This window comes from Tripterygium wilfordii, chromosome 17, assembly GCF_013401445.1.
Source record: "Tripterygium wilfordii isolate XIE 37 chromosome 17, ASM1340144v1, whole genome shotgun sequence".
Classification (NCBI taxonomy): domain Eukaryota; kingdom Viridiplantae; phylum Streptophyta; class Magnoliopsida; order Celastrales; family Celastraceae; genus Tripterygium; species Tripterygium wilfordii.
In genome coordinates, this window is record NC_052248.1 from 2,091,022 (window position 1) to 2,115,140 (window position 24,119).

Genomic DNA, 24,119 nt, shown 5'->3' on the forward strand with positions numbered 1-24,119 from the left:
GCTCATAGAAGGCCTCATAGAGTGCCGGGTAGGGTAGTCTCAGGAGCTCATCATCTCCCTTTTCGAGTTTCGACCATTCTGGGTCCAGCCCAATATTGGCCCAGAAAAGGCCCAATACAGTGCTTCACGTTAAGTTGAGAGTTGAGAGTTGAGAGTTGATCGGCTAATCCTCTCCATTCCCCTTTTCTGCGCCCAGATGTGAACTTCTGGTGATATGGAACTGGAAGAGACTGGGTTATTCATTAGGGCTTAGCTCGAGGATCGTGAAAGGTATGTCCTCACTCTCTATTTAGTTAGTGTTCTTTTTTTTTTCGGTTGAATTTATTTGGTGTCGTTTATGTGCTGTGCTTGGTAGCTGTTTTAGTTCTTTTTCCTGGGTTTGGGTTCTGGTGTGTAAATTGCAAATGGTAACCCATCCAAAAATTCTCCATCATCCAATATTACTATTACAACAATAAGAATTCCACAAAAACATTGATATGCTTATATCCTGCTTTTGGATGTGCAACTTCTCTTTTCTGGGGTTGTCCTTGAAACGAAAAGAATGAAAATTAGCTCTCCATTTCATGTTGTTACGGTTACTACAAGCGGGTTCTTGTTGATTCCATGGCTTCATTCGGTCAAACTGTCTACTGGCATCATCCGAGGATGTTTTCAGTTTTCATAGACTCTGACTAGCCAGAATTTAATTATGTGGACTTTTCTTTGCTGTTGAAGCCCTGTGATCTCTTGGAGTACTCCTTTATCAGTATTGAGAAGAATGAATCCTTTCTTTCAAGTAGCTTTGCAGGGGTATCATACTCCGCTACTCTTCCTGTTAAGGGCAAGTAGATGTTAATTTAAATAATCTCTTCTGGATCATATCACTTGATTATATGATTTAATTATGCTTACCATCATGGAGGACTAAAACAAGATCACTGCCAATAATTGTGTGGATTCTGTGTGCTATTGTCACAACCGTCTGATCTTTGAATTCCCGACTAATAATCTTCTGTATCACACCATCAGTAGCAGAGTCTACTGATGCTGTTGCTTCATCTAACACTAGAATGCTGCTCTTCTTTAGTAAGGCTCTTCCAAGACAGAACAGCTGCCTTTGCCCCACACTCCAATTTTCTCCGTTTTCAATCACTGCCATAGCCATCAGTGTTAAGAATTCTTGATGGAAACAAACTAAATCAGCAATCAGTAGCAGTCAAGTTAATGAACCTGACCTGTGGTATCCAATTTCTCTTCCTTAGCACGCACCAGATCACCCAGTTGACACTTGTCTAAAGTCTGCAATATTTGGGGGTTTTCAATGATTAGTCAATAACCTGTGTTATAGATAGGACATTATATTTCACAAAAAATGTCACTCTAATTGTCTCTTTGTAGGAATGATTACCTCCCATACTTCATGATCAGAATATTGCATTAAAGGGTCGAGGTTTCCTCTCACTGTCCCTTCAAACATTGTTGGGTCCTGCGGAATGATGCTTAGTCTTGACCTCAAGTCATGAAGCCCAATGTTGCAAATGTCTACATCATCGATTATAATGCTCCCTTCTCTGGGTTCAACAATCCTGAAAATAGCCTGTATAAGGGTTGATTTCCCACTACCTGTCCTTCCCACGACACCGACCTTCTTCCTTCCAGGAAAGGTGCAGCTAATATTCTTTAAGACAGATGGAAGATGTTCTGCATATCGAATCTGGGAGGAAAACATATATACTATACATATTAGTAAATAGAAATAAACATGCTTGAGTGGGTACAGATGTTACAATGGATCTGCTACACTGCAATTGATTGGATCTCTGCTTATCAATCATGTCAATTTTGAAGTCTTTCAAACATTTTTCAATTTTATATATATTCTAATACTTACATGCAAATTTTTAAAGCAGATTGTTCCGACTTCTGGCCAGCTAGTTTGGGGTCTTCTTTCTTCAGTCAATTGAGGTGCTTCACTTGGTATGTTCGAGTACTGAAGTATTCTTTCCACTGAGATCATTTTATTTTCTGCGTTGCATATATTCCATATAACTGAAGCTTGCAAAACATTCAAATTTATTCCATACGTTACTGCCAACCCTGCAATGCCTGAAAGACAAAAGTACAATTGCATATAAGTGATCTCTCTTGAGTCACTTCTTTAATCCCTTTTGCTTATTTCACTCTAGTTTCTGGATAAATGAATAAATAGTCATGCTAAGAAAACAGGCCAAAATTTGAGTACTGGTTTGGTATGTTGGGATGATATCATCCTATATGAGTCAGATACATGCATGACATCCACTTGAACTGATCCTTCCTGGGGATTGGTCAGTGGATAGTGCAAAACTAGTGAACAACTTTCATGGATTTTGTGTGTGTGGTTGTTATGGTAAATAATCTGTAAAATTTAATGTCAGAAGATTCATGTGGTGGATTCTCACTTGTTTCTAATATGGATTCATATAATCGATCACAACCAAACATAGTGTGTGACGATGATGATGACTTACTTGGATTGATGATTCCTTCAGGGAGGGATACCAACACAACCAATGAGAAGGCGAACACAAAATTGGATAGTATATTCAGTCTGAAGGAAAGCCATTCCATTGCAGATACGTTGTGAAACCACGGCCTTGAATGGCTGTCTATAAGACAGAGGTTTGCATTGAAAAAGCGGTCTTCTTGATCAAAAGCACGTATTGTTGCTGCACCTGATAGCGATTCTGAAAAGTGGTGAAGGATTGGAGCCAACTGTATCTGTGCTAAGCGAGCCAATTCTCTTGCTGTTGGTGTGTAATATTGCTGGAGCACTCACCAATAATTTATCATTCATTATACAGAACATGACAGCAATTCAGATATTGCATTGAAAGCAACGTAAGGATGACTCATTTATTCTTTCGTTTAATATCATTTAAAATATGCCCTTCCAAACTTCACTCAAATGTTCCATTAGGGCCTTTCAAGAAACATCTTAAAATTATATTCTTGTGCATTCATTGTGGGCATTCCTTAGTGCGATTTCCACATGCTAAGATTATAATATCCAAACTATTTAGAGAAGATGAGAAGAAGTTGCTTACTTGGTACCATATGCATATTGCAGTTACTGGAATGAAGATAACAAATACAGCCCATGCTCCATGCGACATCACTGCAATGGTCCCTAGTAACTGTATTATCGAGATATCACACCAACTTAGTCTTCTTGCGATTTCCAGGTCCAGCACACTTTGATCTGTAGATGACTGTTCATATGATTGCATTAGTGTGTTGGTCTGAAGGTAAATATTTCATGGAATCATATCTAACGTGTTGGTCCGAGGGTAAATATATATCTTGGAATCATATCTAACATGTTGCATAACTTTCCAATGCTAAGGAATAGTATATAAGATTGAAAGTACTTGGGTATATTGTATATAATATTGTGTAGTTGCCAAATCGGAAATTTTCTGATAGTTTTTTTTTAGTTTTTAAGTTACTCACCCGGTTTAGGATCCTTCCAGTTGGGGTTGAATCAAAAAATGCCATTGGTGCACGGAGCATCCGCTGCAGCATGTTTGTGAAAAGCTTCTGTGCTGTCGAAATTCCTGCTATTGCCACTAGTGATGACCGCACCAATACGCAAGATGAACTGCCAACCTCTAGTAGTATGTAAACTAGTAATACTCTATTCATGCCAAATATTGGCTTAGCCTCACTTGTAGGAGGAGTAGCCCATGCCATCCAGTAGTTACTGGCTAATTGTAACACTTGGAATGATGACTCTGCCAAGATAATGATTGGAATAAGTATTCCACCCTTCACAGTGGTCAGATATGACCAGTAAACCTCTTTTCCAATGCTCCCTGTCTCTCTCTCTTCATCTTGCACCAGTTTTCCTCCCTTTTCTGTTATCTCAAGGGACAGGTTATGCTCTGAGTCTGAATCATGCTGTGTGTGTAGTAGTTCGGCATTTGAACTTGAGTCAATTTGGGATTCACATTCATGTGCTGGTTCTTGAGATGTTATACTTGAACTTTCCACTGTGAGAATTGACTCTAGAGCTTCATTATGAGCACCAACTAAAACTTCAAATCCTATATTCTGTTTTAGAAGTTCTTCAAACGTTCCAGACTGTGCAATTCTTCCATTTTGCATCACCTGTCAAGATATATCAGTAATCATGTTATTGTAAGCATTCCAACAGCTCACAAACCTCTACCTGGCAAGTAACTTGAGTATTTCCCAAATTCCCCAGCTTTCTCATCGTTTTGTATGATTTGATGATATTTATGTACTTTCTAAGAGAGGATTTTCTAGATAAACAATTGATGAAATTCCTGATTATTGTGAAAATCTATAGAAACATGCTTTCCATTGCTGATTATATCTTCTTCTTTTTTTGAGTCATCAATTCATATCCATTGAATTAATGAGTATGTTTGGCATTCCATGTTGTTGTTCATAAAATGACCATGCTTATTAAGAACTTGTGCAGCAATTTTTCTTACCAATATGAGGTCTGCTGCTGGGAGAAACTCAACTTGGTGGGTAACATATAATATAGTCTTGTCCTTAAGTATCCCCATCAGGCAGTCCTGCAAAATGTTAATTAAATTACTGTTGCATTGGTGCATGAGAGTAGGAGAATATATATACTAGTGCAAAGCGCCTAGAACTAGAAGATACTTACCTTAAAGAGTTGGGTTCCTGTATGAGCATCCACTGCACTGAAAGGATCATCTAATAGATATATATCTGCATCTTGGTAAACAGCGCGAGCTATTTGTATCCGTTGCTTCTGCCCCCCACTCATATTTATCCCTCTTTCTCCAATCTCTGTTAGGTCACCATGGGAAAATAACTCAAAATCCTTTGTCAAAGTGCATGCTTCAACTGTTCTGTCATATTTGGCACTGTCATATGGATTCCCAAATAAAATATTATTCCTGATGTTTCCTGTCAGAATCCATGGTGACTGAGGAACATAAGCTTTTGTTCCACTGATCTTCACTGACCCTGATAGTTTCTGTATTTCTCCAATAACACAAGAAAGCAGGCTAGATTTTCCTGATCCTACAGTTCCACAAATTGCCACCTTCATCCCCCTCTTTACTTTTAAATGTATTCCATCAAGGGTTGGGCTGCTTGACTCAGGATCCCAACTGAACTTCGCGTTGTCAACGTCAAGAGTGTACTCTGCTTGATCTGTTGGAACATACTTTATGGCATCCAGCTGAATTTCTTCTTCCCGAAGGAAGGAAGCCACTCTATCTGCTGAAACTTTAGCCTGTGCAATTACTGATAGTAAATCAGGTAAACTGAATATTGGGTCCTGTAACATTCTGAATGTAGCTAGTGCAGATAAGACTCTCCCCGCTGTGAGTTGAATCCCCATGAGCATGCATGCTCCAAAAGTTACCACAGAAATGAATGCAGGAGACCCGCAGAATATGAAAGCTGAAAATGCCCCCAACCTTAGTGATTTCCATAACCAGTTATACTCTATTTTTCTCAAGCATTCTAGCTTTTCGAGAAACTGAGTATCCCATGCTTGAAGCTTTATTATCTTCATGTTTCGAAGAACTTCTGAAGTGGCTTTCATCCTACCATCCTTTGCCTGCATGATATTCGACTGGTATCTTTTCTGGATCCTCGTAATGGGTATGTTGAAGGCCATCACTGTTAAAGTTGCAGCTAATGCAGCCAATGATCCCAAACCTATATTTGTATGTAAAACATAGACTGCGAGGGATATTTGTATCGGCAGCATCCATATGGTGTTCACATACCAGATGAAATCAGCAATTCGTTGGATATCCACACCCACATAGTTCATAATCTCTCCACCAGTGTGACTTTGGCGAGATTGGCTTGACAGGCGCAGACCCTTTTTATATATTTGAGATACCAATGCAGCTCGAAGTCGAAGGCCCAGCTGGCGAGCCCCGAAGATCCATTGCCTCTGTGCTATTGTCTCTACTGTCTTTGCTCCTAGAAATGCTAGAGCAAGAAGGTATCCAGTCTCTAATCTCTGAGTTTTCTTCTCCGATAAGAAATTTACAAAGTCATTGATGAGATATGGGCCAACATATGATGCTGATGCACTGACGACTGCAAATATTGCATTTATTGCTGCTTTCTTTCTTGTGAAGAAATATATTGCTCTAAAGATTGATGGGTTTGTGGTTTGATCTTTCTCCTTGATTTTATTCAGATTTCCAGTGAAGGAGCAACAGAGAAATTCAGCAGAGTCTTTGACATCCACATCCGGGATATCATTTTGTTCAAGAGGTTTCTTCATGCCGACAGCAAAGAGAGGATTGAGCCAAGAAAAAGTGATGAGTTGGAGAAGACTAGCTCTCCCATATAGAGATTTCTCTTTGCTTTCTGAATCCTTGTAAGTTTTCTGAACGAGAAGTGGCTCGGTGATGCCACTGGAGACCACAAAGACAGTGCCTGTCCTACCGCGGATCGAAATACCCAGCAAGAAGGTGGATGCAAGAAGACAAATGAACTCTGCATAATCTTGTATTTGAAGAGGTTCATGGTTTGCACCTCTGAAATAGGTATCAAGAAAGGTGCATATAACATGTAACAAGAAGCTACAAATCCACCATGCCCTTAGAATCCAAGGGAACTTGTTGTTCTTGCTCTTCCAAATGCAGTATATTGCAATTAGTGTAATTGCCCATGACAATACTTGCATAATCTCTGATGAAAAAGCTTTAACTCTGGCCTTGCAATGGTGGATCTCGGAACCATTCAGAAGCATCAGTAGCATCAGACAATGGGTTCCCAGGAGTACTGCAGAAGAGACTAGGGTGGCTTTGTAAGAGAAGCTGAACTTGACACCAATTGGGTGCTTGGTTGTGCCTTGGTCTGTACCCTTTATTTGGAACTTGCATATTTGGCACAATATTCTGTATACAAACTGGATCAATAAAATTCCCAGGAAACCTAGCTGGATGGCCATGCTTAGGTGCTCCCATAAACAAGGTGAGTCTAACTGCAGCCATGCTTCCCCAAACCGAAGGAGGTTAAATGCTGTCACAGAATATAAAAACAGGTTATGAACATCTTCAACAAGGGCACCTGGACAATTTCTTTCATTGGTATGCTCTCATTCTGCTCATTCATCATATATGTAAGGTACTCATAGTTGCACACATGCAGCAGACACAAAATTCATACTCTTTGAGTAGTCGATAAACTGGATTTAGCAGCTTTTTTTTCTCTAGCATATGGTTGTAGTTTGGTCAATAACTCCGGTGATATTCATTCCTATATCTGCTTTGATGCCTTGAGTATTCTACTTGATAGATCTTGAAACAGCTAAATAGTTGAACTTTATCCTGGGCATATCATCCTTTCATCATATTTCTCACTATTGGTCAAATCTCTGCTTTTCACACTGTTATTATCTGCCTTTCGCACTGTTATTAACTGAGCAAAATCCATAATCTGTACCTAGAACTTTGATTTTGGAAGCTCCCTACAGGTTTTAATTTCTGCTAGATTGCCAATTCAAGTTTTGATGTATTCTATATTTGTAGATTTCATTACGGTGAACTTTGTTGTTGCCTAATATCGTCACAACTATTTAGTATGTAAATAGTGTTGCATTGCATGCATAGAACTACTCATCCAAGTTACTAACAGCACAAACACATATCATCCATGCTAATATGAGAAATTAATGCATTTTACTATCACTAACCACATATCATCTCCACACATATTTTTTTGCAGGTAAATTCAAAGAACAAGGACCAAATGGTGTGTTGTGCCTCAAGATCAATTGAACAACAGTTTCCGTCGTTAATTATTTTGGATGAATAAAAAACAGTGAGAAAGCTTACACGATGAAGTACGTGACGGGAACATCTCTTCCAAATGCATCATCCTCCTATCTCCAGCGAAGGTAAAGCATTTAAGGTACCTTATTCCATCACTCGATAAATCATTTCATCTTTGCAAATGAATTTATAGTAGTAATGGTATCTATTGACACTTAAGTCATTTTTTACAATATTATGGTGGTTGTGTTTTGTCAAATATTGCTTGGTATAGTACTTATAATGGTATAGTCATTTTTTATGGTATATATATGGTTGGTATAACTTCAGAGATGGAATTGTGCAATATTTAACAAACCCCAACCACCATAATATTACTATATAATTTATTAATCTCTGAAAATACTTGGTGAATAATTTGTGAGTTATTGTGTGGGTTCGATAGGTTTATCGCGTGCACATTCGAAGGATAATGACTATAATATCAAATGCAGAAGAAAAGGATACAACATTCCTTCTGCTTTTAACTTTTTTATTGACCATAACAGGTTGGTTTTGGTAAGGTCTTTTGATAAGCATCGATCATACTATCATTTAGTCTAGGTCATACTTTTATAAGAGAGTTTCGTGGTGACTTCTATTTTGAATTTTTTTTCTAATTGCTGGCCTTTTTTTATTATTTATATATGGTGACTTTTATTTGTCTGTCTGGATAAATTTATTTGGTAAATTATGTCGATTATATATATTAAAAATCTTAATAAATCAAGGGAGCGACCAAGACTCTAGATTCCACACACACGTATATATATATATATATATTGGTTTAAATAAATGTAAAGCAGTCTAATTTACATGATAGTGCTAGCTTTTGAGTACTCTGACATGTATTCCATTACACATGCATGTGTTATGAACCCCTTTCAAATCTAACCCAGCAAGAATGGAGAAGAGGAAAGACAGAAGAAGAATACAAAGAAGGAACAAAGAGTTGTGAAGAAAGACTTCTTCATTTCCTTTTCATTATCAAAAACTGTCCCTAACAAACAACTACAGCAGCTCTTATAACTAAAACAAGGCACCGACTTAACTAACGGAGTCTAACAAACGTTAGGACCTAAACGCAACCTAACAGAATATTCTAATGGAGGTAAAATACAATTCCAGGATCCTATCAGCATGTGAACTTTTGTCTCATTCTATCATTGATAACTTTTTTTTAATTATTTTCATGTAAATTATAATGCTTTTCTTTTCCAATTTTGCCAAGTAGGGATTAGGGAGATCGTGGAAGAATGAGCAATACCCATATGACCAATTGTTAGATTTTGAGTCTTTTTACTCAATTTATCATGTCACTAGATGAAAAATGAACTTCTCTCTTTGGTTTTATTTACTTATCTAGAGCCCCTAGCCCAAACAAGAGTTGAACATGAAGATGCGGGATTGGTGGGTAATGTCTATTGAATACAACGGACTTATCTCTTGGGCTTGTGTCTTCTAAATTAGAGCCCAAGCCCAAACAATGGACTCATCTCTTGTGCTTTATTTACTTAATTAGAGCCCAAGCCCAAACAAGAGTTGAAAATTAAGATGCGGGCACGGTAATATTGATTGAAATAACGTGAGCTTTATTTACCTTCAGTTTTTATCTCATTATATTTACACCCTATAAAAATTGAAAATAACAACTCCAAATAACAAAAAATTGAGGTGTAATTGATAAAAATTGAGTTGCAAATAAAGCTCACCTTGAAATAAAATGGACTTATCTCTTGGGCTTTTATGTTCTAAATTAGAGCCCAAGCCCAAAAAAGAGATGCAATCTTCCTAAGAGCCCAAACGCCATTCAATTGCATAAAATATTATAATGTCTAAATTAATAATACTAACCCAAAAAAAAAAGTCTAAGCTAATAATTCTATTTTATTAATATTTAATTATTGATTTATAAGGAGAAATTCAAGCTAACCGAGCAAGAACGCCGGTAAAAGGCGCCACATTAACGGTAGCCGGTTCGGCTTGTTGAAAATTGTTTCTGGAGTCATAATACCCATCACTTTGATCCGGGCCTCCGACTATTGCTCCATCCAGCACATTCGGGTTTGGGCCATTCTGATTGAACCAAGATCCGTATCCACCTCTGCAAGTCACGGGTGTAGGGTCTTTCTTTATTGATATAATAGACGCTCCTCTATGATGAACTTCGGTTGGATACTTCGACCCGTATCCAACCATGTAGCTCATGTTCTTCGGGTTTGAACCCAACATGTAATCTACCTGCATTTTAGGGTTCACAAATATTACACAGAGTGAAAAAACATAAGTATACGTCCTAATCATGCAAACACACAAAGATGACAGAATTATATTTAGATATAGGGAATTAGGGTCTTGGTCTAAACCCGATCTGTACGTAATTTTTTGTCCATGCAATTGTTTGGAAAATGGTCTCAAAAGGTACGTCACTTGACGGGTGACTTCTATACATTAATGCTCTGTTTGTTTTAAGGAAAACTAAACTTTAGCATATTTTCCCAATGTGTGTTTGTAGTTGTTTTAGGTCGCATATTTGAAAATATATATTGAAAAACTAACTATTTCCCCTCGAACAATTATAGTTTTTCAATGAATTACTATTACAAAGGATCTAATCCTAAAAATTACATTTATAGGTATACTAATGGTGATGAATGATGATAGTATATAATGATACCTGCGATTGGGCGAATGAGATTAGGTCGGATGGCCCAACGCTGCCACCGGGGCATTGGATGGAGGCACTACTTGTTTGAAGATAGTCGCTGTAAACGGAGGCGATGAAGGAAGCAGCGGCGACATATTGGAAGTTATTCCATTGATGAATCCATAACAAACCTCCTGGAGTCCTTCCCAAATTGCTGTTGCCCTTTTGAAGGCAGGAGCATATGAATTGCTCTGCCTGGTTCTTGTATTGTCCCCATGTCCCTGAACTCTTCTGTAATCTCCCCTCCAAAACTAGCTACACAACAAGAAACATAAGAAAATAAGGAAACCTTTGTGTTTAGGTACTGACTTATTATGTCACATTGGATTAACATAATCCAATCAAGTGTCATATAAGTAAAGGTCAATCACCTCTTATATAACAAATCCATTTTTTAAACGGATAATATTTGTTGATGTGTTTAGGCTTGAATTACAAAATAAAATTTGTATTTGATTCTGAAAATTATTAATTATAAGTACCTTTGCAATAAGAACTTGCGCACCCACAAACTTATCATCCCAAGAGAACTCAGATCTTGTGCCATCGGTGCCTCTTGTACTGAGGAAATCTAGGTATTTTCCATCGTTGGTTGCACGGTGAAGCCATGCAGCTGCCCACACTAATTCATCCTATATATCAAAATCTCTAAATAATTAATTAACCACTGAAATAATGCTCTATAAATATATATATAAATTGACTGATGATATGGTTAGAATTTAGAACCTCATATCCACTGCTGGAGTAGAAACCCCCTGCAACTCCTATGCTGTTCTGGTAAAGTCCTTGGTGATTACAAGCAAACTCAAACAACTGCAAGTACATATATAGTGGGATGAGCAACGACATTATTGTAGATTCACTCTGTTTCTACTAACACAACATGTATGCTACTTTTTTGACATAAGCAAGTCCATGTATACCTGCTTTGCATGACCAAGAAGCTGATTAGCATACTGCCGATCAGTTTGCCTGAAAGCAATGGAAGCAGCAGCAAGAGCAGCAGCAGTTTCTGCAGCGAGGTCTGAACCAGGGTGTTGATCATCAATCCTGTATGCAGTTCTTGGGGTTGTCATGTCCTCTGGTCTCTGCCAACAGTCATGATCAGAGTAACCATCCCCAACTTCTCCGTACAAAACATCCGGATCTGGGTGTGCATTGATCAAGTAATCTGTGCCCCATCTGATTGCTCCCAATGCATTTGAGAGTTCATTTCTTGAACTAAGATGATCACCGAAATCAACTGCGCTCCATGCCAGCATTGTCATAGTGAACGCCATTGGAAGCCCAAACTTTACATTGTCACCGGCATCGTAGTAGCCTCCCACAAGATTAATCTGTCCGGTGACAATGTTAGGTTCGAGTCCTCTCACACGTTAATAATAATTTAAAAAAAAAGAGACAAATATAGCTTACTCCGGAATCTGCACCATCATTGAGCCCTGAATCTCCACGCCATTGAACTCTTTGGTCAGGTGGCAACTTTCCAGACCTTTGAGCCTCAAAATACAACAATGTCTTGGTAAGTGCAGCCCCATAGTCACTTAGAACAGCTCCCTGAATCAATGACAAAATGGAGAGGCTAATCAAACATGAAAAAGTATTTCTACAAGGCATGATTTACTCTTTTGAGTATAAAGAAGATACGAGTCAAAGAAAAAATGTGTGGAAACAAAGATACTGAACTGGGTTACTTCTATTTGTAGAGAAAGCTAGATAGTAAGAACCATAGTGGCTTATTTAGATGGTAAGTTTGTCCATTTTTGCTGCTAATTCCAATTAACAAGGCTGTGATAGTGCATTTAGGTAATAAGATAGTATATTAACAGATTCTATTGCATTCAATTTGATGATGAGTGGGAAATAATTTTTTTCAAATTGTTTAGTTACCAATTTAAAGAGATTTTGCAAGGCAATTTGTACATAAACTTGCTAAATATGCAAACAGTTGGTTGACAGCAGTAATGGAGATCAAGGTTATGGAATCCTTTCCCTTTCCTGGGTCCTATTAACAATATTACCAAATCTCAAATGAAGAAAAATGAAAATAAGTTACGATTTTAAGAAAGAAAGATTTGATAATGGATAATTTATACATAGAATCACATCACATCAGCCGTACATAGTACAAAACGATTCACACTGGTAACTACTGTTATAATTCAAGAAATAATCATTCATCATGTACTTATACCGTCGAATTTAAATTAATTAATGGTGTAATATTGAAAGAATATAAAATAGTGAAATACCTAAATTAAATTCAAGAGATAAACCCGAAGGGTGTTCCCTCTTTGACGGCACCCCTCGTGTTGTTCGCTACTGATTTTCGATCAATTTCAGAGTCACTCTCAGTGGCGGAGCGAGGAGACGTTGCAGGAACGGCAGAGGGTTTAGGGTTCTGGTGGCTCGGAACGGTGGCGTTTTTGAGGATCTGAGATTGGGAGTGGCGTTCAGAGAAATGTTGGGTTCCGAACTTCTAAGGCTGCGTGTGTTGATTCGAATTCGATTTCCTTGATGTTGAAGACAATGGGTTTGATTTCTTTCTGGGAGGCATTTCTCAAGAGCTGAAAATCTAGTCCAGCTAGGGCTTTTCCCTCCAATGGCTTCCCCTTGTGAGCCCGTGTGGTTTCCCGCTTAAACTTTTTCTTGCTGCGATGGGAATTGGGGAAAGATTAATTGGGATGGGCCTTTGAGGCCCATTCATACTTTCCCCAAAACTAGAAGCCCACTGATCTGCGCAGACTGCGGGTCTAACCCATAACTTCTCAGCCCACCAAATATGAACTTAGGCCCAATAATAAACTCTGAAGTGAAATCTGAATGATCACTTTTGCTTGGACTTGAAGAATTCCTCTGTGGAGTTTTCAGGCTTTCAAGTGGAAGCCATGACCAAGACCCATGCCTGAACTCCCATCATATGTAGATATAGGGATAGTGGGTTTTAGAGATGAGATGCCGTGGTGGACGGTTGAGATGCCGGTTTTCGGTATCACTCAAATGCTCCCTGTTGCAGGGAATAATCCCTAACGGTTTGGTCCCGTTGGGATCTCTGATGCGCAATCAGCTTCACATTTACTCAAAGAACGCGCATTTAATTATTGCCTTATTCGAAGTTTTAACCGTTTAAATCACGCAATCCGTATGTGAAGTTCCCTTTTTGCCATTTATACGGACCAAAAACGCCACATAGGATTGGGGTAGGCTGGCCATTACATTTCAAACATCTCTAATTTAAAGGCAGCAGCACGTTTCGCGTCCTTTGTCACGGACCTCTTCCTCAATAAGGCTCAGATCTCATTTCCCTCCACTTGCTTTCCCCCTTCTCTCTCGCGCGCCCTCGGTTTTCGAAGGTTGGTTGCTCTGATCTGCCTCTATTTCGTATTAGTGGATCTACGATTCGAAATCTCTTATTTGCATTTTGGAAGCTGTAGCTGTTTCGTTGGTGATTTAATTGGTGTTTTTTTTTGTTGGATTTTTTCCAAACATTTCTTGTTTATCTCCGATTTCATCCGGATCTGAGCAGGTTATCATTGTGATCTCGTTTTCCTTTCGAGTTTTATCGCCTATGTTTGGTCGCTAAGAAAACTCATGAAATTGTTCTAGATTTTGAATCTATCATTTTGTTATGTTTCTTGTGTTTTTGAATTACGAGTAGAATTGAAATTGATGCAGAAACGTCTCGTCTACAAAAGCTACTATTTAATAGAGCTAGATGATGTTATTGTTTTGCCATTCAACTAGAAGGTTTAATGATTCCTCACTTGGATCTGAGCAGTTTTATTCTGTACATGCTTGCCTTTTCCTTATACATTGGATTATTGTTAGTGTTGAAATATACTTTGCTAGAAATGAAATGAATCAATGAATCAAAATGATACCTGCTCAGATACGCACAGGCATGCTTGGTTGTTTGAACTGAGCATATGAAATATCTAGAAATCTATTATTTAAAATTTTCTGCAATAAAATGGGAGTTCCTGGCATCCATCAGCTGGATCTGTCAAGATTTTATTAAAGTATTCCTGTTTATACAAGGAAACTTCTTGTTAGGTGTGTCTGATGACTCTGATCACACTTATGTTGAGTTTGGCAACAAGTTCAAATGACTTATAATCTTGCAGATTGTAAATGTAGCCTTTGTGATTAGTGATATAATACATCACACATAAGTTGAACTTCGCCACTGCAATCACATGTTGCTAGATTGTTAAATCAGGCCTTTGCGAAATACTCAATCAATTCCTTTCTGTGGGTATTTTATGTGCAGACTATAGTGGGTTTGTTTGATCTGTAATTGAAAACATGTATTGTTCATTAAGAGTTACGACATTGGTACTTTTTTATTAATTTTGTAGATTGACTATGTATTCCTTTGATGCAGACAATATTCAAACTCAAGTTAGTTCGTACTCATGGGAACTGCTGTTGATGCTGTGGCTAAGGTAATAGTCCGGTTAATTTGAGGTTGATGGCAGCTTTATGGTAACATCTTGTTCTTGTTTTTAGTTTTCATTTTATGCGTGATTCTTTTTCCCTTTTTTTTTGTGGTGGATAGGATGTTGTTCAGAAGGATAAGTAATGCAATCAATAGTTACTATTTATGGGAGAGTTAGAGGGAGCAAAAGAGAGTTGCTGCAGAAACATGTTTTCTTGCAGGAAAAATATCCAAGAGGATTAGAACCAAAAATTATCCAAGAGGACTAGAAAAGGATGACAAGGATTGAGAATCAGACAAATGGAAATTCAAGAAATAGGATCATTCAACTATTGGACTTAAAAAAAGGTTTTCACGTATTTTCATCCTTGATTTAATTTTCTTAGCATTGAGTTTTTTTTATTTATTTGGTTGTAGGAGGCAAATGGAAGTGTAACTGAGAAGAAGACTGAAGTTGTCTTTGTTTTGGGTGAGTATTTTTTGTTTTAAGTGTTAAAATTTTTTTAATGCAACTGTGGGGTTCTGAAATCTGTATCAAATTGTTCAAAACAATTTAATTGTTAATGGATTTAGATTCATTGTGTCTATGTATCTTTTCCATAGGGAAAACTGGCCATAACTTAATTTTTTTTTTAAATATTATATATATATGTGTGCGTGTGTGTGAGCGCGCGCGTACATATACATGCATCACCAAGAAAGGAGTCAAGCCTATGGCTTTCTATTTTTCTTTATCATTTGGATTTTGATCTTATGCAATTTGTGTTTCTGTTTTTATTTCGAGAGTCTGAAATTTCAGTGTTCTATCTTCCACTATGTTCGGGCTTCAAACCAGCTTCTATTTTCTTTGCTAGCATAATGCCATAAATCTGTTAAATATGTAGGAATAATTTGACGATGGGTCTTGATATTTAGCAAGTGCATTTATTTGTATAATTGCTGACTTGTGGTGCCTCCTTGATATTTACAGTGTGTGTTTGTTGCTTCTATGAATATCTACCCCAATTTTTTCCTCCAACCAGTTTATTAGGTAGCTCCCTTCCTTATGTCTTATTATTGTGTTTGAACTTGTGTATTGACCAGGTGGCCCTGGCAGTGGAAAGGGTACTCAGTGTGCAAATATTGTCCAACACTTTGGATATACACATCTTAGTGCTGGAGATCTTCTTCGAGCAGAAACTAAATCTGGTTCTGAAAATGGGTATTGTGCTTTTTTTTTTAAAATTCTTTTAAGCTGTGATATTCACTTTTGAACTCTGTACCATTATATGAAGTCTTGCAGAGTATATGTGCGTGTATGTTTGTGTTTTTATTTTGGTTTTCAATATTCCTGTATTTTAACTTTAAGCTTTGTTTTCTGTCTCATTATTAATGGGTTTTGAAACTATGCTTATCTTCTGTTTGTAAACTCAATATAAGCCTCCTTTTAAGGAATTTACTTTTACATAACACATTGAATAATGACAATTTTCGTAGTCCATGTTTTTATGACTCAGATTTAAGATCAGTTTTTGTATAATCTACTGGCATTTTCTGGAAATATGATTTGTTGGATCCATTACGTGCTTATTTTGTTGTGTATTGTGCTTTTTGCATTGAGTGGCAGAGGTGGATGTATACTCTTGTGTTAACATCAGTATCTGCCTTTCCATCTATTCCTTCCTGGAGACTATGTGATTGTCAAGTACTTTAGAATAGGGAATATTTATGATAGGAAAACTTTCTGTCGACTTTTTGATCATATAACACTCTTTCTTTCCTTGTGCTCTACAGAACCATGATTCAGAACATGATAAATGAGGGAAAAATTGTCCCTTCAGAGGTAACTATTAAGCTTCTTCAAAAGGCTATGGAAGAAAGTGGCAATGACAAATTTCTTATTGATGGTTTCCCCCGTAATGAGGAGAACCGTGCGGCGTTCGAAGCTGTTGTAAGCTTCTACACAAGCTCATGATTTAGACTTTTAGTTTGATTTTTTATTTATTTATTTTTTGGCTTGGCATTGAAAGACTCTCATTGTACAATAGCTATTTCAGCATATGTTGAGTTTAAGTCATTGATGTATGTGATGAAATTAAGTCCTCCCTGCAGACTAAGATTGAGCCAGAATTCGTCCTATTCTTTGATTGTCCCGAGGAAGAGATGGAGCGACGCATTCTGAGCAGGAATCAGGTTAGATAAATGTGCTTTCTTTTCTTCTCTCAATAAGAGTTGAAATTCTTTCAGGTTTATTTCTTTTTTCTATATCAATATCCTCCTGTTTCTGTTTTAATTTTAATTTTTTTGTTAATGAAGGGAAGAGCAGATGATAATGTTGAAACAATAAGGAAGCGATTCAAGGTTTTTCTGGAGTCCAGTCTCCCTGTGGTTGAGTACTATGATGCTAAGGGAAAAGTCCGAAAGGTAACGTTCTCTGTGCAATTAGATTCTCTTTTTTTTTTTTCTTTCCTTTGAGTATTTGAAGCCATTGATCTTGTGGTGCTCTTGTTCCAGATTGATGCTGCAAAGCCTGTTGAAGAGGTTTTTGAGGCTGTTAAAATCATTTTTACACCAAAGGAGAAGGTAAAACGTCATAGATGTGCTATCTTATTGACTCTCTTCCTAATACACTAAGTGTATAGGAAAATGTAATTCTGAAGTTTTGTGTTAAGGCTCTTGAACTAGGCACGCAATATGCTGCTCTGACAATTTTAATACTGTTGCTTTAGTTATGATAAATTATGAATCTTAATTAATGCTCAATTGGTCAAGCTTTGGCCAGCTGTCTTCACTGTAGAATGACTTCACATGGACGACTAATTTGCTTTTCTTCTGTACCCGAAACAAAGTGTATGCAATGAATGCTTGAGCAGAAAAGAGTATGGCTATTGAAGTCTTTTGTTAACTGAATAATGTGAATGAATGGTGTGCAGGCTGCTGCTTAAGACACTGCAGATGGACCACAGAGTTTGTTAGACGTAATTTCTTACGAGGTAATGCTATCGTTATTCGGTTTTCTTATGTGGATAGTTGACAAACATACATGCCCTCTTTGTCCGTTGCATGCACAACAAGAATTCAAATGTAGAATTGTTTGCTGGTAATTCACTTTATAGATCGTTGATAATGTCACGTTTTAAGAATATTATTCTGCTGTTGCGTCCTGGATAGATAATAGTCGTAAGTAGTCGATGTTACATTCTCAGGAATGTTGAAATTCCTTAGTAAACTTGTGAATGAGAATTTTGTTGTCTAGTTTATGTAGAATCAGGTTACTATTCTTAGTTAAAGGTGGACCATAAAGCAGTAACATCACAACTAACAGTAACTATGTGAAGAGACTTTGTGTGCGCGATGTCAAATATGGGACCAAATCTGTTGTTGGACTTCTATTTTATTTATCTTCTGTAATTATTATTTTTTTGGCAAGCTTCTTGGATCATGATAAATGCCTTTTTTACCCTATTTTTCAGGTATTGTTGTCATTCACCGTGTATTTTGGTATACTCTATGGGGCAGGTTTTCATAGTTTATACTTCATACTTTATGGGGCCATGGGGGTATAGTCTATACGTGGTGTTTTTTTCTCAATGTTTCATTTTGGTTACTGTATTTCCAGAACAATATTAATAATAATATAATAATAATACTCATAGTGCACCTATTTGTGTGCTTATTATGTTAATTCTATTTTCTTTTTTCTTCGTTGACATACTTTTATTTCTCGTAGTTGATCAAACAACATTACCCTCTTTCTCGTTTTCCTTTTTCTGTGGCAAAGCGCTGGCAAGCCCCGTTGGTAGAGAATAAGATAAAGAAAACAATAGAGAAACTGGGTTTTTTTTTTGAAACAGGGGAGGGGAATTCGAACCATTTTCGTCTCCTAAGTTTAAAGGTTGAGGAGGTAAAAGTATCAAAGTAAGGAGAGAGACGTTAATTAATCGTGAATTAATATTTGAAAATGTTAAGGATTGTAGTGTTTTTTGTCCCACTTATTTTAAATGTTGAGAAGGACACACATGATCCATATAAAATCGTATGTCATCACATTTGAAATAGTTGGGACAAAAAAAATGTTCATATTTGTAGGATTGTTGATTAATATTTCGTTGAACAGATTTCATTCCTTGCATCACACGCAATTTTAGACAAATTACTGTCTCTTCATGCCAATCTACGATTACGTATACAATACCATGGACAAGTCTATGGATTCCGTATACCAAACATCTCTCCAAAGACCTCAAGACTCCAATATGTGGTTCACTTAACCCATTTGACCACACCAGCAAACACTTCTATTTCTATATGGTCTTTGTCGCCACTCACCATATGGTCCAAGGCCTTGTCTTGGTTCTATGGCAGTGGCTTTGTGGTCACACAAAGGAATTCCTTCAAGAAAATTGTCTCGCAAACTTGGCTCATACCAACACATACCATACAGGTAATATACATATACATATATTCAATAGTTCTATTGGTTATATCTCTGGGTTCAAGGTGAATGACGTTAAAATCGGGAGTTCGAACTAATTGAGAATATTTCTGTGGGTTTCATTAGCATGGGTGGTGCGGGTTATTCTGACAGCCCGAGTTTCACGTTCACTCAGTTGTTGGGCTGGGTGGTTCTTCAGTCTAAAAAAAAAAAGGTGTGTTTCTATTAAATCATGCTCTAATGGTGTGTTTCTATTAAATCATGCTCTAAATTTTTTGTAGTACTATGTGTCAAGGAAAAGAGAAGTGATAAATGAATCAATTGAGGAAGCCATAGTAGAAGCCGAGGAAAGAGGGGTTAAGGTTCCAAGTCTAGGTCTTCTCAACCAGGCAAGTTGTGTTCTTTCCATTCAATTCAGATGAATAAATTTTTGGATTTATATGATGACCAACAAGCAACAATGTTTTTTTTCAGGGGAAGGAGCTGAATAGATATGGAGAGATATACATACAAAAGTACCCAAAACTGAAAACGAGAGTGGTAGATGGGAGTAGCTTAGCTGTTGCTGTTGTGCTCAATAGCATTCCAAAGGGAACCAATCAAGTGCTTCTGCTAGGAGTCACCAGCCTCAACAAAGTTGCTTCTGCCCTTGCTCTTGCTCTATGCCAAAGCAGTATCCATGTTAGGTTTTTTGTTCTCCGTTGTAGGCCCATCAAATCTTTGAAGCTCATTGGGCCTACTGTTATATTATCCTCAAGGCCAGGCCTTTTTTACACTTGTCATTTCTGGTCCATAAACCTTTTACAAGGGGCCCATTTTCCGCTTAATGAAGCTGTTGAAACACAGTCGTCCGTCATAGGCCCATTGAGCTCCCGGTCACATCATTTTCTCTTGTATCTATAGAGGTGACAAAACGTTGTCCGGTTCGAATGACCACTCCTATGTATAGATCCTGAAGTCCCAGTAAATTTTGGGCCTATGGAATCTTTTCATGGATTCCCATTGTGGGCCTAGAGAATTATGGGCCCATTACTTGTTCTTGAATTGTGATCTTTGATTCCTTGTCAATTTAGAGGATCTTATTTGAGGTGCAGTCTTTTCTTTTCTTTTCTAATATGTATGTATTTATATACTCTTGACATGGTAGGTCTGCATCACACATGAAGACAAATATAAGAAGCTAATTAGGCTGCTTCATGACAAGAAAAGAAGCAACAATTTGGTCCTCACAAGTCACAAGAGCTACTGATCAAAAGGTCAAATATATATCTTATATCCTCATCTGCACTATAAAATAATCCCCAATAATTATCCTCTCTTTTTCTGTTGATTTTAATAAGTAAAAATTGAATATTGTGACAGGTTTGGCTGATTGGGGATGGAGTAGCAGACAAAGAACAGCTCAAGGCACCTAAAGGAACATTATTCATTCCCTTCTCACAATTTCCTCCAAAGAGTATGGGCCATGATTGCTTCTATCATCACACACCAGCAATGCTGGCTCCTAAATCTTTTCAGAACATCAACTCTTGTGAGGTGAGGTTATACAATAATTGACTACGTTTGAGGTAACTGTTAAGACTAATTAAAAAATCTCACATCGGATTGACATAACTCAACTGAATGGTTTATAAGCAAAGATTCACTCTCTCTTATACAACAACCAAGACATTTTCTGGGCTTAAATATCATAGATGTAGGGCTGTCCAAAATTATCGATTATAACCGTATCGATCGGTTGGGTATTTTTCAAAAAATTTACATATTTCTTTAAAGAATCAACCGAAAAAACCAATCGATAACCAAAACAACGACAATAACCGACCGATTGATCGGTTAAATTTATGTCAAAATTAATTGTGGACAGCCCTAATAGGCGACGGTCTGGAAGAACAAAATAGTGTGGGCTCATGCCCAAAATGAACAATATTGATTTGTAGTATTTGGGGCGGATTTTCTAACAGTAACTTGGTGATGTTCAGAATTATTGGCTACCAAGAAGGGCGATGAGTGCATGGAGGGTAGCATGAATAGTTCATGCACTGGAAAATTGTGGTGTGCACGAGTTCGGTGACACCATGTTTAGCTCTCACAGCGTTTGGCAAGCTAGTCTTCAACATGGGTTCCGTCCGTTGTCAATCACTAGATTCACTACTACTTCTTCTACTTGATTAATTACTTAATTAAATCCTTAATTAATTTTTCGCCTAATCAATTAGTATCTAGAACATCCATCCATGTACTAAATTATATATTAATAGCTTATGTTTGGGATTAATTCCTAAATATATGTATAAAATTCTCTTATGAGGACACTCACAAATTATATTATGATATCTAAATATCCTAATTAAGTAATAGGGTCAGTTTCAATTAAGTCATATATAGACATTCACATGTAAATTGATTGCAACAAGTAGCGACCCATACATTGTGTATTCTTTCCAGTTATAGATAAGTTAGGAGATGGTAGTGTTGGACTGTTTAGGCAAAAAAAAAATTCAATTATTAATTGTTAAATACCACATCGAAAGATGTGGGTGTGGTTTCCTCATTTATAAGGGTAAGCCCACTTCCTTACTACCATCAAAGCCTTTTCCTGGGCTCATGTGAGTTGGGCCTAGCCCACTTGTTTGAGCCTAAGGAGAACGTGAGGACCCAATATATCTACGGGAACCGGACAACTCAAAGCAGACAAGATTATTGATGTGTATAGGGGTGTGGATTTACAACATTAATTGCATGCACAGGTTGGATGGGAGAGATGGGAGGGAGTTGCCCAATGAATATATGTCTGGATCGAACATTTATAGGACTAGGAGAGGCAGGCAGTTTTAATAATTTACTAGTAAGTGTATGTTGGATGGGAGGTAGTAAGTGTAGGTTGGATGGGAGGGGGTTGCCCAATGAATATATGTCGGAATTGAACATTTATAGGACTAGAGGGGAACAGTTTTAATAATTTACTAGTAAGTGTATGTTGGATGGGAGGTAGTAAGTGTAGGTTGGATGGGAGGGGGTTGCCCAATGAATATATGTCGGAATTGAACATTTATAGGACTAGATGGGAACCGAACAACTCAAAGCGGATAATGTTATTGATGTATATGGGGGTGTGGATTTACAACATTAATTGCATGCACAGGTATTTTAATAATTTACTAGTAAGTGTAGACGAGAACCGAACAACTCAAAGCGGATAATGTTATTGATGTATATGGGGGTGTGGATTTACAACATTAATTGCATGCACAGGTATTTTAATAATTTACTAGTAAGTGTAGACGAGAACCGAACAACTCAAAGCGGATAATATTATCGATGTGTATGGGGTGTGGATTTACAACATTAATTGTATGCACAGTTATTTTAATAATTTACTAGTAAGTGTAGGTTGGATGGGAGGGAGTTGCCCAATGAATATATGTCGGAATCGAACATTTATAGGAATAGGAGAGGCGGGCAGTTTTAATAATTTACTAGTAAGTGTTGTGTGGCTGTTTTTAGGAAATGCAAGCAGTTTTAGCTACCACAGGTTCATGCAGTACGACGATTGATATGTATCGTCATTATTAGTGACGCGTGTACCTAAAAGCACGTGAACAATTAATAATATAATAAATTAAAAGCAAACAGGGACAGGGTAGAACTGAATTAATACTATTAATTAATTACAATGGTTTTACAGGGGTGTCGGATGCAGTGGGCCTAACTCATCCCTTGAACACCGACTTGCAAGGTTGAAGATTGTCCACCCATATAAAGCAGTCACTTGCTCCTACCTACCCGATGTGGGATAAGGGAATGACCAGCAACACTACATCAATTCCCTCCCTCCCCAAAGAACACGTGTCCCACGTGTGGTTCCTCACCCCGTGGAGACCCCACCCCGTGGCACCCACTTGGACTTACACCGTCAGCATGGACCTGGGCTTCGATACCAAATGATGCAGTGGACCTAAGTCACCTCTTGAAAACCGGATTACAAGGTTGAGGATTGCCCTCGATAGATGAGAAACTTGATGGAGGGAGTATAGAGAATTGAAGCCAAGTTGGGAAGATGTAACCAGCAAATGATACAATTGAAGCAGTCTCTGTTACTACTGTTGTGTTTAATGGTATTGTGAACAGCATGAAATATAATATGCTATGTGCTCTCCAAATGGATATACGTATCATGCACAGCTGCATATACAACCTCGGATTGGTAATAACCCAACCGAATGACATATAAGCAAATATTCAGTCCATATCATACGACCCTAACACTCTTGGTTCTCTATATATAATATCATTAAATTCCTAAGTGAGTTGAGTATCGTTCCACGAGAATATTTTTTGGCAATTCAATCAAGTACTCTCTTTGTCCCATTTTCTTAGCCCTTCTTTCTATTTTGGGATGTCCCAAAATTATTGTTATTTTTCTTCATTAATTAACAATTTTATTGTTGTATTTCAAAATTACCCTTGTAACTTTAATTATCCTTGTTTCAAGAAAGAAAAAAAAAGTATTGTCATGAATAAGGGTAAATTTGGAATAACATAGTTATTTTGTGTAGTTAAATTGCATTAAATGATGTCTCTTAAAAAAGTTAGATTTTCAAAGGATAACAAATAAATTGGGTCGGAGGGAGTACCAATTATGGTTACGTCCTACACTATTTGGATAATCGAATTGAGGCTTGTTTAACAACTAACATGAAACAAGTAATTAAAACAATTAACAAGTAGATTAAAGCAAGTCAATTG

General features: G+C 37.4%; 3 protein-coding genes, 3 long non-coding RNA genes and 1 pseudogene across 10 annotated transcripts; 5 read left to right on the forward strand and 2 right to left on the reverse strand.

Moving 5' to 3' along the window:
• Positions 1-159: 159 nt before the first annotated feature.
• LOC119982861 lies at positions 160-2,651 on the forward strand. The gene is made up of 3 exons (XR_005464511.1): positions 160-270; positions 1,893-1,959; positions 2,514-2,651. It is a non-coding gene; the product is annotated as an uncharacterized LOC119982861 (long non-coding RNA).
• Positions 303-8,206, reverse strand: LOC119982860 (putative ABC transporter C family member 15). Its single transcript, XM_038826448.1, has 11 exons — positions 7,833-8,206; positions 4,664-7,017; positions 4,482-4,568; positions 3,475-4,131; positions 3,069-3,233; positions 2,493-2,787; positions 1,874-2,088; positions 1,391-1,696; positions 1,218-1,281; positions 895-1,134; positions 303-814 (listed from the first exon to the last, which is right to left on the reverse strand). The coding sequence occupies exons 1-11, from the start codon at positions 7,873-7,875 to the stop codon at positions 690-692; spliced, it is 4,551 nt and encodes a 1,516-aa protein (XP_038682376.1). The 5' UTR covers positions 7,876-8,206; the 3' UTR covers positions 303-689.
• Positions 2,721-6,316, forward strand: LOC119982862. Of its 3 annotated transcripts, none has more exons than XR_005464514.1 (3): positions 2,721-2,862; positions 3,092-3,269; positions 6,188-6,316. It is a non-coding gene; the product is annotated as an uncharacterized LOC119982862 (long non-coding RNA). The 3 variants fall into 3 exon arrangements; XR_005464513.1 differs by lacking the exon at positions 6,188-6,316 and adding an exon at positions 4,817-4,952; XR_005464512.1 differs by lacking the exon at positions 6,188-6,316 and adding an exon at positions 3,495-3,506.
• On the forward strand, positions 6,713-9,335 carry LOC119982863. 2 transcript variants are annotated; one of them, XR_005464516.1, is made up of 3 exons: positions 6,713-7,085; positions 7,723-7,908; positions 8,708-9,335. It is a non-coding gene; the product is annotated as an uncharacterized LOC119982863 (long non-coding RNA). The 2 variants fall into 2 exon arrangements; XR_005464515.1 differs by lacking the exon at positions 8,708-9,335 and adding an exon at positions 8,215-8,686.
• A 342-nt stretch (positions 9,336-9,677) lies between these two features.
• Positions 9,678-13,160, reverse strand: LOC119982864 (endoglucanase 13-like). Its single transcript, XM_038826449.1, has 7 exons — positions 12,771-13,160; positions 11,935-12,075; positions 11,442-11,855; positions 11,245-11,331; positions 10,998-11,147; positions 10,486-10,770; positions 9,678-10,049 (listed from the first exon to the last, which is right to left on the reverse strand). Exons 3-7 carry the CDS (start codon positions 11,796-11,798, stop codon positions 9,732-9,734), a joined length of 1,197 nt encoding a protein of 398 aa, XP_038682377.1. The 5' UTR covers positions 11,799-11,855; positions 11,935-12,075; positions 12,771-13,160; the 3' UTR covers positions 9,678-9,731.
• A 586-nt stretch (positions 13,161-13,746) lies between these two features.
• LOC119981761 (UMP-CMP kinase 3-like) lies at positions 13,747-18,620 on the forward strand. Of its 2 annotated transcripts, XM_038824881.1 has the most exons (11): positions 13,803-13,871; positions 14,903-14,963; positions 15,077-15,304; positions 15,374-15,425; positions 16,040-16,157; positions 16,730-16,886; positions 17,048-17,128; positions 17,252-17,359; positions 17,450-17,518; positions 17,869-17,928; positions 18,409-18,620. In XM_038824881.1, the coding sequence occupies exons 6-10, from the start codon at positions 16,734-16,736 to the stop codon at positions 17,878-17,880; spliced, it is 423 nt and encodes a 140-aa protein (XP_038680809.1). In that variant the 5' UTR covers positions 13,803-13,871; positions 14,903-14,963; positions 15,077-15,304; positions 15,374-15,425; positions 16,040-16,157; positions 16,730-16,733; the 3' UTR covers positions 17,881-17,928; positions 18,409-18,620. The 2 variants fall into 2 exon arrangements, with proteins under 2 accessions (XP_038680808.1, XP_038680809.1); XM_038824880.1 differs by lacking the exon at positions 15,077-15,304 and having other exon boundaries at positions 13,747-13,871.
• LOC119982682 lies at positions 17,891-21,576 on the forward strand (annotated as a pseudogene).
• The last annotated feature ends 2,543 nt before the right edge of the window (positions 21,577-24,119 follow it).

Excerpts from the sequence above, each read along its gene's own strand:
- LOC119981761 (XM_038824880.1), top strand. The coding sequence starts at position 14,934 with ATGGGAACTGCTGTTGATGCTGTGGCTAAG. Across the intron at positions 15,426-16,039 it reads TGAAGTTGTCTTTGTTTTGG|GTGGCCCTGGCAGTGGAAAG; the intron begins GTGAGTATTTTT and ends TGTATTGACCAG. Across the intron at positions 17,360-17,449 it reads CTAAGGGAAAAGTCCGAAAG|ATTGATGCTGCAAAGCCTGT; the intron begins GTAACGTTCTCT and ends CTCTTGTTCCAG.
- LOC119982860 (XM_038826448.1), bottom strand. The coding sequence starts at position 7,875 with ATGATGCATTTGGAAGAGATGTTCCCGTCACGTACTTCATCGT. Across the intron at positions 1,282-1,390 it reads CTGATCATGAAGTATGGGAG|ACTTTAGACAAGTGTCAACT; the intron begins GTAATCATTCCT and ends CAAATATTGCAG. Across the intron at positions 815-894 it reads TGTTTTAGTCCTCCATGATG|GAAGAGTAGCGGAGTATGAT; the intron begins GTAAGCATAATT and ends TGCCCTTAACAG.
- LOC119982864 (XM_038826449.1), bottom strand. The coding sequence starts at position 11,798 with ATGGCGTTCACTATGACAATGCTGGCATGGAGCGCAGTTGATTTCGGT. Across the intron at positions 11,332-11,441 it reads TTCTTGGTCATGCAAAGCAG|TTGTTTGAGTTTGCTTGTAA; the intron begins GTATACATGGAC and ends ATGTACTTGCAG. Across the intron at positions 11,148-11,244 it reads ACTCCAGCAGTGGATATGAG|GATGAATTAGTGTGGGCAGC; the intron begins GTTCTAAATTCT and ends TTTGATATATAG.